The sequence below is a fragment of the Dipodomys merriami genome, unplaced genomic scaffold (assembly GCF_024711535.1).
Source record: "Dipodomys merriami isolate MVZ:Mamm:240054 unplaced genomic scaffold, mDipMer1.0.p SCAF_103, whole genome shotgun sequence".
NCBI lineage: Eukaryota > Metazoa > Chordata > Mammalia > Rodentia > Heteromyidae > Dipodomys > Dipodomys merriami.
The window spans coordinates 352,860-371,315 of NW_027202305.1; the positions used below are offsets into that span (position 1 = coordinate 352,860).

An 18,456-nucleotide genomic window follows, 5' to 3' on the forward strand; every position below is an offset into this window, starting at 1 on the left:
GAACAGCATATTATCAACTTGTCATAAATCTGATTTTTTTTTGCTAATCTGAAGAAAGCTAAAGATTCCATATTCTCACAGAAGGTATTTATATTATTTTGCATAATTTCTCTTATTAGAGTTAAACTCAGCATTTATGTCCATTATGCAAAATGTCTTTTTGTGACACACTGAACATTAGTATTAACTATCATTTGGCAAAAGATAACACATCCACAGGACAATAACCTAATTGAGCCTCTGTACAAAAACCATAAAAATAAAAGGTAAGGATGACAGTACTGTAAAAAGGCTGAGATACTCCAAATGTCAGGATTTTGCTTGTCCTAGCCTAAGGAAGGTTAAAGTTGGCGTCTCCATGGACACAGGATAGCATTAGAATGTTATTGCGCATTAGAATCACCTGTGTTGACTAGTCAGCCTAAATGAGAAAAACTTGTGCTTGCTACAGCAGCACATTTTTTTTTTTTTAAGACAAGAGATGACCACAGGCCCTGTATAAGGATGAGAAAACTGCAAACTAGGAAAATTAAATGTACAAGCCAAAACTGCCTAGCCCTGGAGCTCCAGACCTCAGTAATCCCTTCTAGCCCACTGCCTCCTGTGCTCCTAACTTGTCTCCCTTGAATGAGAGAACAGATTGCTTCAGAGACTTTCTCTATATTCTATTCTGAACTATAGTTACCATTTGTAACTTTAAAAATTATAATTGTACAACTTGTTTCCTAAATGATTTTTACAGTTGATGGTATGAACCTTCAATGTCTAAATTTCCTAGTTTAAATGTTTGAAACATGTACAATGTACATAAGCAAACACACACACACACACACACACACACACACACACACACACACACACACACACACACACACACACACACAATTTCTCCTGAAAAACTTACTTTTACAAAGTAAAACTAGCCGAGCGCTGGTGGCTCATGCCTGTAATCCTAGCTAATCAGGAGGCTGAGATCTGAGGATCACAGTTCAAAGCCAGCCGGGGCAGGAAAAACAATGAGACTCTTATCTCCAATAAACCACTAGAAAACCGGAAGTGGCGCTGTGGCTCAAGTGGTAGAGCGCTGACCTTGAGCTGAAGAGCTGAGGGACAGCGCCCAGGCCCAGAGTTCAAGCCCCAGGACCGACCAAAAAAAAAAAGAAAAACAACTATTATTGGACACTTATGACAAGCAGGATCTATGTTAAGTGCTAAAGATATGAGTAGTCCTTACTCTCAAGTAGTTAATAGCCTAGTAGAGAACACAATTAAACCAACAATTAGGTGGCCTGATTAGGACTCTGAAAAAAAAAGTGGACAAGTATCTGTGTATGTAGGGGAAGAATCTACTTGAATGAGGTTCCTCGATGAACACCAACAGGAAACACCGACAGTACCACTAAGACTTAGCAGGGCCCCAAATAAATGAGAAGTCGAAGCAACTTCTGAAGTGGAAAAAAAAAAAGGAAATTGTGTGAAATCACGCAGCCATTTGCTGTCTAATAACCCTTCTAATGGACACGGCCCCGATGCAGCAGACCACTCACTGCCTTCACAATAGGCAGTTAGTTCGGGAGTTCCAGTACGGGAGTACCGCCCCTCTCGGACCCGCGGGGAAGCCCGGCTGACAGGCCAGGCCGGGCCGGGTGAGCGCGGCCGAGGGGCCCCTGGACTGTGGGCTGCCCGGTGAGGAAAAAGCAAACACCTGGGACCTGTGCCCCGCCTAAGAGGTTACACCTGAGAGAAGGGCGGGGGGCGCGGGGCGGGGGGTCGGGGGGGGAGGTCGGGGGCGCGGGGGACGGGGGGGCGCGGGGGGTCGGGGGGCGCGGGGGACGCGGGGGGTCGGGGGCCGCGGGGGGCGGGGGGCCGGGGGCGCGGGGGGCCGGGGGCCGCGGGGCGGGGGGCCGGGGGCGGGGGGCCGGGGGCGCGGGGGGCCGGGGGCCGCGGGGCGGGGGGCCGGGGGCGGGGGGGGTCGGGTCGCGGGGGGTCGGGGGCGCGGGGGGCCGGGGGCCGCGGGGGGCCGGGCGCGCGGGGGGGCGGGGGCGCGGGAGGCCGGGGGGCGCGGGGTCGGGGGCGCGGGGGTCGGGGGCGCGGGGGTCGGGGGCGCGGGGGCCGCGGGCCGGGGGCGGGGGGGGGTCGGGTCGCGGGGGGTCGGGGGCCGCGGGGGGCGGGGGGTCGGGGGCGCGGTCGGGGGGTCGGGGGCGGGGGGTCGGGGGGCGCGGGGGGCCGGGGGGCGCGGGGTCGGGGGCGGGGGGTCGGGGGCGCGGGGTCGGGGGCGGGGGGTCGGGGGCGCGGGGTCGGGGGCGGGGGGTCGGGGGCGCGGGGTCGGGGGGCGCGGGGGGGTCGGGGGGCGCGGGGGGGCGGGGGGCGCGGGGTCGGGGGCGGGGGGGTCGGGGTCGGGGGCGGGGGGGTCGGGGGCGCGGGGGGGCGGGGGGCGCGGGGGGGGGTCGGGGGGCACGGGGGGACGGGGTCAGGGGGTCGGGGGGCCGGGGGCGCGGGGGGTCGGAGGTCGGAGGGGTGGGGACGCCGGAACAGGTGAGCTGGCATCACGGGAACCGCGGCCCGGCGCCCCGTTACCTGGACAGGGAGTCCGCGCTGGGCGGCCGCGCGGCGGCGGGCTGAGCGCCCAGACTCTCGCAGCTGGAGCTCCTGTCCATGACGGCGGGCCGAGCGGGAGGCGGACGAGGTCGGAGGCTGCCGCCGGAGGGCGGAGGGCGGCGGGCTCGGGCGGTGTCCGCGGTCAGGCGAGCGCCGGTCCGGGCTGGACGCAGGAAGCGGCCATGTTCTCCCAGCGTGCAGCGCGCTGACCCCACCCTCAGACGTTGCCGGCGCGCTGACATCATCGCGGACTCACGCGCGGAGCAGGGAAGCGCGCGTGGCCACGAGGAGAACTTGCCGGGCTGAGAGGGAACCCGGAAGCCGAAGGCCAAGGGGCGCCGGGGCGGAGCCTAGGGACTCCGCGGGCGGGGCTCCGGAGGCGGGGCTCTGGGCAGGGGCGGGGCTCCGCGGGTCTGACTGCGCGCGCTGGGGCCGGGGCTCCGCGGGCCGGGTTCCGCGCGCTGGGGCCGGGGCTCCGCGGGCCGGGCTGTGCGCAGGGGGCCGGGGCTCCGCGGGCCGGGTTCCACGCACAGGGGGCGGGGCTCCGCGGGCCGGGCTGTGCGCGCAGGGGGCGGGGCTCCGCGGGCCGGGCTGTGCGCGCAGGGGCCGGGGCTCCGCGGGCCGGGCTGTGCGCGCAGGGGGCGGGGCTCCGCGGGCCGGGTTCCGCGCACAGGGGGCGGGGCTCCGCGGGCCGGGTTCCGCGCACAGGGGGCGGGGCTCCGCGGGCCGGGCTGTGCGCGCAGGGGGCGGGGCTCCGCGGGCCGGGCTGTGCGCGCAGGGGGCGGGGCTCCGTGGGCCGGGCTGTGCGCGCAGGGGGCGGGGCTCCGCGGGCCGGGCTGTGCGCAGGGGGCGGGGCTCCGCGGGCCGGGCTGTGCGCAGGGGGCGGGGCTCCGCGGGCCGGGCTGTGCGCAGGGGGCGGGGCTCCGCGGGCCGGGCTGTGCGCAGGGGGCGGGGCTCCGCGGGCCGGGCTCGGATGAGGTCGGATCGCAGTTCAAAGCCCCTCTCTCGTGGGGCCCGGCCCGCCAGGACTCCGTCCTGCCGGGCTCTCCCTGCACCCCCCCACCCAGCCCTCTCCACCCCCCTCAGGACACTGAGCCCCCTCCACCCCCCCAGGACACTGAGCCCCCTCCACCCCCCCAGGACACTGAGCCCCCTCCACCCCCCCCAGGACACTGAGCCCCCTCCACCCCCCCCAGGACACTGAGCCCCCTCCACCCCCCCACACACTGAGCCCCCTCCACCCCCCCACACACTGAGCCCCCTCCACCCCTCCAGGACACTGAGCCCCCTCCACCCCCCCAGGACACTGAGCCCCCTCCACCCCCCCAGGACACTGAGCCCCCTCCACCCCCCCAGGACACTGAGCCCCCTCCACCCCCCCCACACACACACACTGAGCCCCCTCCACCCCCCCCACACACTGAGCCCCCTCCACCCCCCCACACACACTGAGCCCCCTCCACCCCCCCCACACACTGAGCCCCCTCCACCCCCCCACACACACACTGAGCCCCCTCCACCCCCCCACACACACACTGAGCCCCCTCCACCCCCCCCCACACACACACTGAGCCCCCTCCAACCCTCCCCCAGGACACTGAGCCCCCTCCAACCCTCCCCCAGGACACTGAGCCCCCTCCACCCCCCCCCCCACACACTGATCCCCCTCCACCCCCCCCCACACACAGCCCCCTCCACCCCCCCACACACACACTGAGCTCCCTCCACCCCCCCCCACACACACACTGAGCCCCCTCCAACCCTCCCCCAGGACACTGAACCCCCTCCACCCCCCCCACACAGCCCCCTCCACCCTCCCCCCACACACACACTGAGCCCCCTCCACCCCTCCCCCAGGACACTGAGCCCCCTCCACCCCCCCAGGACACTGAGCCCCCTCCAACCCTCCCCCAGGATACTGAGCCCCCTCCAACCCTCCCCCAGGACACTGAGCCCTCTCCCCCCCCCACACACACACACTGAGCTCTCTCCATGAAATCTGAATTTTGTGAGGAGAGCCACTTAGGAGAAATGAGGACATTCTTCTAGGAGGGGAGATGTGTCTTACCATTGTTTGGAATCTTTGACACAGAAGCAAATACACAGTTCATGTCAGGGGTGAGTTAAATTTGGAGATCTGAACGATTCTCCATTTTTGAGGATTATCAGTTTTTCTCTACACCACCTACAAGGCTTATGTCACTACACAAGTGCAAATAACTATTTTGGGAAAGGAAAACTAGTTTAAAATAGTCCAATATTTCATGCCCAAGACATCTGTGCATACAACTGACATTCAGAACGCCCAGTATATGTTACTTTATAAGCCTCTGTATATTTAACCCCCCAACCCTACAACTATTGTGCTTAGAAAAAGAGAAACCTTTTTTTCAAATATTATCCACTACCTTTGAAATGCTAAAGTGAAGGCCTTTGAAATAAGTTTGGTTAAAAAAAAAAACCCGTGAATAATCCACGTCATTATAACCTTGTAACATTCAAACTCACTCAGTTATGCCCTTTACCAGCTGTACATCTTCATGTAACCTTTAATTTGTATAATTTTAATAACTTTTGCAACTGCAGTATAATGTAGCAATGCCGCCTTCTCTATTACTGTATTTTCTGGATTAGATACAAGATGCAGAATATTTTTCCATAATAAAGTCATTTTCTGAATTGTATTGTCCAGATCTAATCCTTACAACACCATCCTCACTTTGGTTTTGTAAAACGAACAAAGACATCACTTTGATATACTCAGAACAGGATTAAGACATCCTCCAAACCTTCTGGCCATTCCAAAGTTGAAAAGGCCCTGCTAACCAAAGACCAGATGTCGAATAATCTTCTATTTTTTCAGTACATAATGAAAGACAGAATTATACAAAAGAAAACACACATTGTATATAAAGGGACGATCTCTCCTGCCTCTCACTCCCACTATTCACGTACACTTAACTAATTCTATAGTGCTTTGAGATGGTACTACTTTCAGGTTGGTATGTGAATGAGCAATGGGTCAGACAACATTGAAGTTATTTGATGTTCTATTGATTCCCATAATACTCCGTAATGTTTAGTTTTATATTTTTCAGGAATAAATGTTAAGGCCTGGGCTACTTTTAAACACACATAACATCTGTACCATCCTATCCTTACCTCCTTGTAGTTCTCAAACAAATCTCTGTACAACTTCAGTTCACTTGATCAATGTTGGATAGAGGAGATGTCCCCTTACATGATATGAGTAGAACTGGTGGTTAATTTAAGAAATAAAAATAAGGAATAGATTTATTGAAATGTATATAAACCTATGTTAATATAAATATTTTAAAGCATAGACATTTTAAGTTAAAACATGCAATTTGGGCTGGGGCCTAGCGTAAATATAATAAGTGTTACCCTTGAGTTCAAACTCAAAACATAGGATATATAAATAAATATATGTAAGATGTATAATTTGATGTTTTATCAAGCACCAGAGTTCACAACTCCTGATACAGGGTCCATGCTGTTCTTTTGGGGTTTTGCTCAGAAGACTTTCATGCTTGGATGACATACATAATAGATGTTCTAATTTTTCTATTTCTGATCCTGTTAAAATGGAATGAAAACTTGAAAAACAATTTGAGGGCAAAATATTTCTAGTTGATTTTTGATTAGCTCAAATGCAGTCCCTCATCTATTTTTCTCATTCCTCATTTGATAGCCTTTAAGAATTATTACAAAATATAGCAAACAAAGCATGGGTCAAGATATATTTATAAAGAATAATAATATAGCAAACATTAAAGTACACATAATCAGGTTAGAAAAAAACATTACCAATACCTTAAAAAACTCATATTTTAAAAAATAAATCAGTCATATTTATGCATTTTTTAATTTTTAAAATTATTTTAATTGCTACATAAAGACACTGCCTTGGGAAAGTCATTCCTGAGGATTCTGCTCCCATGTGACTGAGGTGCAGCTGTGTGCTACTGGTGTCTCTGCTGTGGTCCCCTTGGTGACCTTGGTCCACACGGCTGTGTCTGTGGCTGCTGGGTTCTCTCACAGCCAGGCACAGGCCAGGCCAGGCCAGGCCACACTGAGCACACACCTGAGGGGGCTGCCATCTTCCCCAGCCCTGAGGACTCATCCAAGGCTGGGCCTGGGCTCAGAGCTAGCACCGCCCTCCCTACCCACCGCGAATAGGGTTCTAGAGCTAGTACCACCCGCACTACCCACTGCAAATGGGGTTCTAGAGCTAGTACCACCCTCCCTACCCACCGCGAATAGGGTTCTAGAGCTAGTACCACCCGCACTACCCACTGCAAATGGGGTTCTAGAGCTAGTACCACCCGCACTACCCACTGCAAATGGGGCTCAGAGCTAGTACCGCCCGCACTACCCACTGCAAATGGGGCTCAGAGCTAGCACCACCCTCCCTACCCACTTCAAATGGGGTCCTAAAGCTAGACTGACCCTCCCTACCCACTGTGAATGGGGTTCTAGAGCTAGTACCGCCCTCCCTACTCACTGTGAATGGGGTCCTAGAGCTAGACTGACCCGCACTACCCACAGTGAATAAGGTTCTAGAGCTAGATTGACCTGCACTACCCACCACGAGTGGGGTTCTAGAGCTAGACTGGCCCGCACGACGTACAGTGAATAGGGTTCTAGAGCTAGATTGGCCCGCACTACCCACCATGAATGGGGCTCTAGAGCTAGGCTGGCCGTGCTGCCCGCCGTGAATGGGGTTTGTGCCCTGTGATGCCACCCACGCTCGGAGCAGGGCTTTGACACGGCCCTTCACCCCAAGCTGGGCGGAGGGCCTGGACACTCTCGCTGCACCAAGGCCACTCAGGAGCTGGTAGTAACGATTCCTGCTCAGGAGTAGATCTCTCTCGGGTGGAAGCCACTACTACTACTGCTGCTACTACCACCACCACTACTACCACCACCACCATCACTACTACCACCACTACTACTACCACTACCACCACCACTACTACTACTACCACCACTACTACCACCACCACCATCACTACTACCACCACTACTACTACCACTACCACCACCACTACTACTACCACCACTACTACTACCACTACCACCACCACTACTACTACCACCACTACTACTACCACCACCACCATCACTACTACCACCACTACTACTACCACTACCACCACCACTACTACTACCACTACCACCATCACTACTACCACTACTACCACCACCACTACTACCACCACTACTACTACTACCACCACCACTACTACCACCACTACTACTACTACCACCACTACTACCACCACCACCATCACTACTACCACCACTACTACTACCACTACTACCACCACCACTACTACTACCACCACTACTACTACCACTACCACCACCACTACTACTACCACCACCACTACTACCACTACTACCACCACCACTACTACCACTACTACTACTACTACCACTACTACCACCACCACTACTACTACCACCACTACTACCACCATCACTACTACCACCACTACTACTACCACTACTACTACCACTACCACCACCACTACTACTACCACCATCACTACTACCACCATCACTACTACCACTACTACTACCACCACTACTACCACCACCACTACTACCACTACCACTACTACCACCACTACTACCACCACCACTACTACCACTACTACTACTACCACTACTACCACTACTACCACCACTACTACTACCACTACTACCACCACCACTACTACCACCACCACTACTACCACCACTACTACTACCACCACCACTACTATCACTACTACTACCACTACTACCACCACCACTACTACCACCACTACTACCACCACCACTACTACCACTACTACTACTACCACTACTACCACTACTACCACCACTACTACTACCACTACTACCACCACCACTACTACCACCACCACTACTACCACCACTACTACTACCACCACCACTACTATCACTACTACTACCACTACTACCACCACCACTACTACCACCACTACTACCACCACCACTACTACCACTACTACCACTACCACTACCACTACTACCACCACTACTACTACCACCACCACTACTACCACCACCACCACTACTGCTGCTACATCTATCACCACCACTACAACTGCTACTATTACTACCACCGCTACCACTACCGCTACCGTGAGCCCCCTTCTCCCCCAGCACAGTTCAGAGCTTGACGTGTACTTACCCGAAAAGCAGAAAGCGTAGGTGGATTCCGTTCTGGTTGCTGTTCTTGGTCCCCAGGCTGTGGACGGGGCCTGCCTCACTCTCTGCTACCACTCCTGGATCTGTGGATCTTCGCTGGCAGAACATTCTCTCAGGTCCCTCTTCTTCGAGGGAAATGAGGTCCTGGCTCTCCTACTTTCAGTTACGGTAATGTCTGGCTGTGTATCACAATTGCTATCTCTATACTTAGGTTGACACCACATGGTTTTTGTTTCCATATACATTTAGTAGCTTTTGAGATTCCTCTTCTGTCTGTAAATCTGACATGTTAATGATTACAATTAGAAAGGCCTGTTTACCTCCCACAGCAGCCACAGCAGCGAGGGTGAGGAATAACGTAGGCCAGCTTCCTCTGACTCCTCACAGCACACGAGACCGAAAACACAGCTGTGCAGTCTTCGTCTGGCTTAGAACATAACACAGTGCGATGATAACTAAGACCCCATGTGCTTTCCATTCACATCTCCCTATACTCTTATGAGGAAAATCAGTGTTTGAATTAATGTGTATTATTCCCATTCAACTCTTTACACCTTTCCTGTCATCATTTCCAACTACTGGCCCACTGCTGTCCTTCACCGCATAGCATACAATTCAGACTTTAGACCCACGGTTTCTTCAAGATCTACAAAGCCTTGACACCATTGTGACTAGAGAGGAATGTCTACAGAAGTCTCTGGTTGAGCAGCTCTCTCCCAGGAAAAGGCAGACGCTAACTATGCAGCGCGGCTTGTCCTTCACGTCGTTCTGGTCTGGACGTGGACAGGAGGTGACCCTACCGTCACCGTGCAGTGAGGAAGGGAGCCTCGACGCACCCACCGCAGAGCCACCACCCTGCTCCTGGCTGTGTGGGCAGACCCCCTGCCGAGTCAGGCTGGCCATGTGGACCCCCGGCTACGTCAGGCAAAGACTACATCTCATCAAATCTAAGATGTTCCTGATTTTAAGACATGCTGTTCTTCTGCTTGCTTCTAAGAATGGAAAGAATAACGCTGATCATTGTACGATAAAAGTTTTTCTTCACACTGATTTTAAATGATGAGCTAACTGTATATCTAAGGACATGGGTCAGGACACACGTTCCTGAGTCTGGGAACTCAGAAACCCCTTAGTTGGGGTTTCATATACTTGCGCTCAAGTCCTCTACTTGATACCATTCTATAATAAGTAGATTTACATTAGATCGGTCCATCTGGAAGCAGAGAAGGACAAAAACGAGGCTGTGCTGAGAAACCTTTAGCTCTAGGCCTGGAATCCAAGACAGGTTCAGGCAGAGATGTGTGGGTTTGGCTGTCAGACTCGGGACTGCTCACTGACAGGTTTATTCCTTGCCCTTCCCTGTGTGGATCTGTGTGACTGTGTTCCGGCTGAGGCCCACATGTGAGCAAGCCTTTTCCTGTGTCTCACACCCCCCCCCCCCGCCTCAGTGCCGCCTCCTGGCGGCCAGCGCAGCCCAGGCTGCAGTCCGCACAGTGTACTGGCCTCCTGGCCCTGACCTGCCACTGAGGAGTGGACATGGCTTCCTCCTTTGTTGTCCTGGATGCCCTCTCCAGCCTCCACTTGGCTTCCCAACTTCCCATGCCTGTGCAGTCAGCCCCTTGCTTTGAGGTATCTCTGATCTTGGAATCTAGGAGGTGGGTTTTGTGTCCTTGATCAGAAATCAGAGTTGGCTTCTGAGTCCTCATCTAAAGCTCCTGTACACTGTGTCCGAGGTGGGAGAAGGTGACTGCTTGGTCACTCCCCAGGGGACGGGGTGTCCATTGGGAAATGCGGCTGCTATGCGTGGGTTTTTAAAGACGTCTTTCCTTGCCAGCCACTGATTCCAGTGCTCAGAGCCAGGACTCTTCCGTCTTCTTGTTCGGAAGGGTGTGATCTAGCTATCTTCTACCCATCTCTCTCTCTCTTTTAATTTGAGTGCATATTATTTTTATTGATGCTGATTTTACTTATTTACTATCTTCTAGTTTCTTTGGCACAAGGACCAATTTCCCCCCCAAAATATGTCCTTGGAATCGCCAAGTGGTCAAATGCCACTTTTACTATTGTTCCATTAATAATGGTACTAAAGAAGAGAATGTCGGGAAGCACTGGAACCCTATAGTGACATCTTTAGACAGCAGGAGAATTTGGAATGGATGTTCTTACCTCCACAAAGGCTTACCTTTCTCTCGCCTTTCTCAATTAATGAAGGGCATTAAATGTGCTCCTGAACCCTGAACGTGGCTCTCTCTGCCAGGTCTGACCAAATGCAACCAAGAAAGCAAGTGACCACAAACAAGGAGATGCAGGCAGTGTTTCCTCAGAACTTAGTAGCTAGGCAAACCCATCTATACTGACAAGGCCAGCATTTCATGAATATAGGAAGATTCCTATAGGATAAATTTGCCTTCAAACACTCACTGATATTAACAGTTCCCAGAACTTTCTGTAATGTAATAAAATATTGTTGTTGATTAAAAGTATGACCTCATTCAAGAAAACCACTTCTGAGTTTTTTAAAGTATTTTTTACACATAAAATCACACACAATACAAAATGCTTGTTTTACAAGTTGAAATCGTTACAGATATGGGTACAGTTACAGCAGTGCAGATGTATTAGTGCATTCAACTGAGCAGCTATTTATCGTCATTGCATTTAACATAAAGCTAAGAATGAATCATTTAAGTTGATTTCTAGTCTCTGAATCAAAAAAATAAAGAAAAATATTTCTATCTCCTGTTTAATATGTCAGGATGATAAACAATGTCTACATTTAAGTAGTCTGGTATCTATAAATGGGAGATTGTATTCTAATAAATCGTTAAGGTTCTGACTAAATATGTCCTCAAATTGTCATTATCTTAGCTTTCAGGAAAATTACCTCATCTTTGGTAATAGGCTGTGAATGAACAGAACTATAGATTACACCATTTTATTCCAAGGAATCTTGTATTTTAATGAATAGCTGAATAAATAGACATTAATTATGAAATTCACATTAAGATAGAAGAAAATTCAAACATTCTGGTTGCCTTATCTTTTAAATTCGACAGCTACTGCAAACACACTGTTAATGTTAGGGTAGAAATCATCTGAATTACAGAAGAGTAGCTGGGAAATGCTGGCAGATATATACAATAACTGGGAAGAGCCATAGAATAAACGTGTTTATATGTACATTATTTTTCCTCTCTTTGTTCATGGAGAAACACTGTTTTATAAAATGGAAAAACACACAGTAGGCTACATGCAAAAAGGACTGATATAATTGTGCACAGAGGAGTAATCGAATCAGACATGAGAACTGTGGGCTTAATAACGAATTTGGAGCAGGAAAAAGCAAAGGTAGGGATTGAAACTGGGAATGCTTTCTCACTGAGGTTTCAGAATATAAATCTGTTTAATGATTCTCTTGAGAGTTTCCAGAAGGTCCTACTTGGCCAAGTATGGTTTAAGCTAAAAATAAACTGTCATATTATACAAAACTTTGTATATTAGCATACAAAAGGTAACAATTTACTTTTTGTATAAAATATAACCTTTTGATAGTATATTTATTTCACATATGTATAAATATAACCCAAAGAATATGTTTTAAGTATTTTCTACCAAAATATTCTTTACAAAAGTGTACAAAACAAGTAATTCATTTGTATTTACAAATTAGCACAGAAAAGACCCTGGCCAGTAACCTGGGTGCTGGCCGGAGGGGACAGCAGCCTCTAGGCACCTGTAAGACTGGGCATGGCAGAACTCAAAATGTGTTTCTGTTTGTAATTTGAACTGATACCAAAAGACGTGGGTTTTAGATGGCTCCAGTTAAATTGCATTTGGTAGTTGAAAATGTAACTAGAAGGTGGAGCACAACTTTTGCTGTTCTGTAGGTAGGAAACCGAGAGCAGCACTCTGCATAGAACCCACGTCAGAACATCTTCCTTGGTGCGTGGGTGCTGAGGCTAAATGTGCTATCAAAATTCTGTTTCTTTCTTTCTTTTTTTTTTTGGTCGGTCATGGGGCTTGAACGCTGGGCCTGGGCGCTGTGCCTCAGCTCTTCAACTCAAGGCTAGCACTCTACCACTTGAGCCACAGCGCCACATCCGGTTTTCTGAGTGGTTTATTGGAGATAAGAGTCTCAGGCCTTTCCTGCCTGAGCTGGCTTTGAACCACGATTCTCAGATCTCAGCCTCTTGAGTAGCTAGGTTGACACAGGCATGAGCCACTGGTGCCTGGCCAAAATTCTGTTTCTGACAGACATGGCACTCAGCCCTCAGAGGGAGAAAACCTGGGCGTGGGGAGATCAGGGAGCACACAGAGAGGTCTCACTGTGTCAGGCAGAGACGCGGGCGTAGACTGACACTTTGTGGCTCTGCAGACAAGCCCATGATACATCCAAAGAAGGAACGATCATTTTCTTCTCTCAATTATTCTTTCCTCTAAACTCCATGAAAAAAGATTGTCCCCGCGCACACCTGCCATTCCTGTGCCTTGTCTCTAGTCAACACATGATGCTTTCTAGTCGCAGCTTGGGCCTTCACTTTCTTTCCTTACAAGCCAGTTTCTGGTCATCAAAGTGACAAAGACAATGCTCCATGTCCCTCAGCTTAGGAACTGGCCAGTGGGTGCCAGTCCCAATAAGTAAAATGTCAGCTGTTCATGGCCCCATAACTCTCTTTGATGGCAACGCCCCACTCTTTTAGGTGCCTCAGTATTTTGGCATGGATCGGTTTGTCTTGGTTTCTGAAGCTTAGACAGGAGTAGACTCAGAAGCGGGTTGTGGGATCTGAAGCAGGTCTGCCGCTCTGCATCCCCCTTTCATCACTGGCTATAGATCCCACTGTAACGTGGCGCATGTGAGGAAATGAAGACGGGGGGGTGTGTGTCTAGGGAAGGGATTCCACACTCCACCGGTGTTTTCTAAGTGTGCTGGCTATCCTTTCTTTCCCAAATAAACCCGTCACATTTTGATATGGTCTGCAAGCCTTATGAAAATTAAATGACAAGACAGTAGAAAACTAAACCACACTTACTCACCTATGAGAGCAAATTAAGGAATGTGTTGCTGTTGAATGGAACTAGTACCTCCTGGTGATATGGGGTTTAAACAAGCTACAAGCTCTGTTTTACTTCTTATACAACGACACATCCATAGGACAGTTCTGTTTGGGTCCACTGGGTGACATGCTCCCTGGTTTAGACCGGAAAGTGAACCCAATGTGCTGCTTTCAGGTTTCAGAGTCTGGACAAGATTTTGGACCAGACTCTTCAGAACCGCGATTCCTTTCTGCCTTGCGCCTGGCTCGTGTGTGTGCGGCAGGCTTGCGCTCGGCCTGGCCCGGGGGTGTCCTTCACAGCCTGCTCCCAAGGTCTGGGGGTCTGCCATCCACCGCCCTTTCCTCAGGAGTTGCTCCCCAGGATTTCGTCAAGACTGATGTCCTTCATCCAGTCATCGTGGCCAGCCTCTGTCCTCAGCAGAGAGTCGATGAAGTCCACATCGCTGTCCAGTGCCGGGCCCACGCTGTCAGCCTGCCGGCCGAGGAGGTCAAAGGCCAGCTCGCTGACCTGCTCACTGCCCTGGAAAGCGCTGGAGCTCTGGTCCGAGGAAGGAAAAGTACTGGGAGTCAGAGGTGGCCGCTGGCTCATGCCGGTCCTAGGCAGATTCAACCCTGCCCCTGTTGGGGTCAGATTAGATAGAACCTGTGTGCCAAGCTGCCCGGGTCTGAGGCTCAGGCCCCTGGGGGGGTCCACGGTCTGTCCACTTAGCGTCTGCCCCATCTGGCTGGCGGGCCTCATTTGCACTGTGGGTGTCAGCTGGCCTGGCGGGGCCGCTGTCCTCTGGGGGGTCTGCAGAGACTGACCGGGGGCGTAGGCTGTGGGGAAGCGCCCGCCCGCTACCCCCAAGGACACCTGCTGGCTGGCCGTGACGCCTGGAGAGGCCCAGGTCCGTGTGGCCCTGTGGGGCGTGGCCACCCCACTGGACGCCGATGCCGATGCCGATGATGATGCCGACGAGGAGGATGATGACGATGATGATGACGGTCTCTGTCCAGGCAGGCCTGCCATAGTGTGGGTTAGATTTGGTCTCAGTTGTGAATTGCCAGCAGTCCCAGCTCCAAACCCAAGGGCCCTGGTGGCCACATCGCTGCTGCTGTTTGGCCCTAACGTTGACGGCTGTGGCAGCAGAGGGTTGCTTGGGTGTGCTAGCAGTTGGTTTGGATTTCTCTGTTGGGTCAGCTGATTCATGCCGGGCGAGGCGCCGTAGGTGCCAGGCTGGCCGCAGGGCAGACCTGTGCACACCCCTGTGCTGTGGGCTGCCGTGGGCAAGGATGACGCTCTGGTCGCATGGGAAGCAGACATGAGGCTGGGGTTTTGATTTAAAATGGCGTGTGTTGAAACTGGGTTTGTCAAAGCCTGGTTAGAGTTTAAACTCACCGAGGATGAGCCACCTAAGAAAGAGAAAAGAATTATACCTGTTCATAACAGTCTTCTATAGCAACTTCTAATTCAAGAACAAGAGAAATGACCATCCAACATATAAAAGGAATACGTCAGCTTTTGATGGGAAGGCCCACCCTCGGTCACTCCTTGATGAAGAGTGTATGGAACACAAAGAAGCTAAAATGGAATGGGTCTAATGTAATAGGTTTCACATTTTTCCTCTTCTTTTTTTTTTTTTTTTTTTTAGGTCTGAGATCAGGACTTGAACTCAATACCTGACACTTTCTCTCACTGTCTAGCACTATACCAACTGAGCCATGCCTCCAATTCCTCTCCCCAGCTCTGGAGCTGCTGAGATATTATTGATTAAGCTGGCATTTGGAATGAGCTTTTCTATATGCTGAGCCCAGAGAGAGTGTAGATTATCTGCTGGCCAGGGAATCTGGATCACTCAGCAACTGTATACGAGATGCAGGCTTCCTGCTCTATCTTCCTGTTGGTGGCCGTGGAAATCCACTCCTCCTTCTTCATCTGAAGCACCCTCATTTCAGAAGCTGCCAGGGTCCACAGGGTAAAGGCCTGGTGCCCTCCACAGTCCAGTGATTTCTGTCTGTATGGAAGCTGCTGAAGCCACCACCAGCCATACTTCCTCTTGCCATTTCTCTTATCTTAATCTCAACCCTCTTTTAAAGTCTCAGGCCAAGGCTCCACTCCATCTTCACGCTTTTTATTTACTCCCGTCTCATGTTTTCTCTGTGAGTCTTCCGTGTGGCACGGCGCACTCCACAGCACCAACAGACCTGTCCGTTACCCCGATGCCTGTCACTGGCGGCCAGTGTGGGACATTCATGAGTGACGCGCCCTTGAACTGGACGCGCCCTGCCTCTAGGCAGCTACAGCCACGGCCAGAAATACTTTGAGAGGCAAAAATGGAGCCCCAGGAAGAGGGGGACGTGCCCAATAGGTGGGGAGTTCCGGCAGGGAAGGTGTTTCTGCCTGTGCGTGCAGTCATATTTCCTGAGTCTAGTGGATGGCGTGGAATTGTTACATAACTGATACGTCTCAATGAACGAACGAATGAACAAATGAGATTAAAGCAAAGAAAAGCTTAGGGAAAGATGCTTTTATGAAGGAAGGTGGGTGGGCCTGGAGGATGAGAGACAGTGCGAACTAGAGAGCTGTCTACCCTGGGAGCTGCAGGATGTCAGTTAGGAGAACAGCGTGTCGACAAACGCTGCCTGGGCCTGACCCCACACTACAAGTGTCATTTGCTGTCTGCAGGTGGATGCACACTCGCGTAGCCCTGGCATCTCTAGTCTTCCGGTGGCCGTGCATCTTGCAGATGCTTCCAGAAGTGCAGTAAAGAGGGACCAGGGAAGAGAGCTGGAGTGACAGCTGAGCGTACACACAATGCCAACGATCTAAACAACAGCATCTTTATATTTTAGGGTCTCCCGAAAAGAGAGTTTATACTACATAAATGCTACAAGGAATCAGAAAAGTTATCCCCCTAATTTCAAACAATACCCCAAGAAGCTGTTGGTGGTGGTGGTGGTGGTAAGGTCTTTCTGTTCAGAGTAGGATAGGCTCAAACTGGAAATTCTTTTGCCTCAGCCTCCCAAAAGCTAGGCTTTCAAATGGGCACAAAGGTCACAAAATAGTAGCACTTTACATCAGAAGTTGCTCACATGACAGAAAGCATTAACTGTTCTTGGTAGTTCTTTCCAATATTAGCATCTAGGAAAGGTGGTTCTCATTGTACCAACAAATATAACAGCATCTCTCTGAGGACCATCAAATAGAGAACGGCATTTTCACACAGAGGCAAAGCGATCTTAGCGGCTGCATCACAGCCCGGTCCCGATTGTAGGGAGGAGACAGCCAGTCCAGCTGAAGAAGTTTCAAAACAGAGCGACCTATACAAATCGCACTGAACGGGACCCCGAGAGCAAACCGCCTTTCCTTCTTTAGAGAACTTCTGAGCGGTTTCATTTGTCTTTGTGCCTGCAGACTGTCCGTTTTTCTTTTCCTCTGTGGGCCCAGCCCCACAGAGCTGGTTTCCCTTCGCCTCCCCAGAATTGCTCAACCGCTCTCTTTAAGGCTCCTTGTTGCCATGTATCTCAAACTCACTCACCTTTATCCCTCTTTTTCCCCTTTCCCCTTCTCCAAAGTAGTCTTTATTAGACTTGTGTTTTATGCTTACCTTTATGACTTTCTTGGTAGATGGGGAACGGGTAAAACAGGTAAAGGAAAGTTGGGAGGATAAACATAAAAAATAAACATAAAAAAGTACTAAAAATTCTGGTGGAAGAGACGCGAGTGGGAGCGGCGGCGGCGGGAGGCTCGGTAGCGTCTCCTTAGGGGAGCAGCTGGAAGGAGATCTGTTTTTCTTTTGTGAGGGGTGGGGTGGGGAGTCCTGTTTGTCACTTATTTTATAGTGGGAAAGGTATCAAAAACGTTTTTCTCTGTGATGTGAGAAGAGCCCCTCTGAGGCTCTGGGGGAGTTTACTGAAACGTGTTTGCTGTGGAGCTGTGAGGTTCACTATTCTCTGGCAGTAGCACTATTGGACAAGAAGCCTTTCCAGAGGAGGCTTGAGCCAGTGAGCCAGTGAGCCAGTGAGCCAGTGAGCCAGTGAGCCAGTGAGCCAGTGAGCCCCGCCCCCCACGCCTGTGCCTCTGCTGAGCCCCGCCCCCCCACCTGGGCCAGCCCACCTGCGGGGACGTAGGACGGGCTCCGGCCAGAGCCAGCCAGAGGGAGACACTCACCGGAGAACTGGGCTGCCGGCAGGAGGCTGCCCACGCTTCTTCTTTGGTCTTTGTAGTCTGGGGGCAGCCTGGTCAAATGTCGGTTTATCTGCTCTTGTGGTGTGATTTTCTCCTTAAGGACAAAAATGAAAATGTATTAAAATTGTACCATTACCTTTCCACTTGTAAAAATTTATGAGTTACTCAGAAAAGTAAAAGTATCAGAACCATTTTGCGACCTCTGGGTGTCAATCATAACCTCATTTAGTTGTGGTAACTCAGAGATGCACAACACGCAACACACTGCCGGCCCCGGGAGACCCTATATGTGTACTTCCTCTTTTTTGTACCCCCATAATCAAGCCTCCAAGGTAAGCAGGCTTATTTTCAATTAGAAGAAGAAATGGAGGCTTCCTTAGGCTCGGTGATTAC

The 18,456-nt window shown here is 51.5% G+C and overlaps 2 protein-coding genes across 7 annotated transcripts in view; both read right to left on the reverse strand.

Annotated features, from left to right (window-relative positions):
* The window catches only part of LOC138809738 (phosphatidylinositol-3,5-bisphosphate 3-phosphatase MTMR2-like), a 43,372-nt gene extending 40,571 nt beyond the window's left edge, over positions 1 to 2,801 (reverse strand). For 2 of the 5 annotated variants that reach the window (XR_011366932.1, XM_069996646.1), the window contains exon 1: positions 2,578 to 2,799. Coding sequence is in view for 3 of the 5 variants with exons in the window: in XM_069996646.1 (XP_069852747.1) it covers positions 2,578 to 2,657 (80 nt within the window). In the remaining 2 variants the exon portion in view is untranslated. Of the gene's footprint in view, positions 1 to 2,577 lie in introns of all 5 variants that reach the window. The other 3 variants (XM_069996629.1, XM_069996660.1, XM_069996637.1) reach the window with 2 other exon arrangements.
* Positions 2,802 to 11,354: 8,553 nt separating this feature from the next.
* Positions 11,355 to 18,456, reverse strand: part of LOC138809797 (mastermind-like protein 2) — a 226,718-nt gene continuing 219,616 nt past the window's right edge. For both annotated transcript variants that reach the window (XM_069996786.1, XM_069996776.1), the window contains 2 exons: positions 18,046 to 18,157; positions 11,355 to 15,287 (listed from right to left, as the gene is read on the reverse strand). In XM_069996786.1, the coding sequence (XP_069852887.1) occupies positions 14,239 to 15,287; positions 18,046 to 18,157 (1,161 nt within the window). In that variant the 3' untranslated portion in view covers positions 11,355 to 14,238. The remainder of the gene's footprint in view (positions 15,288 to 18,045; positions 18,158 to 18,456) is intronic.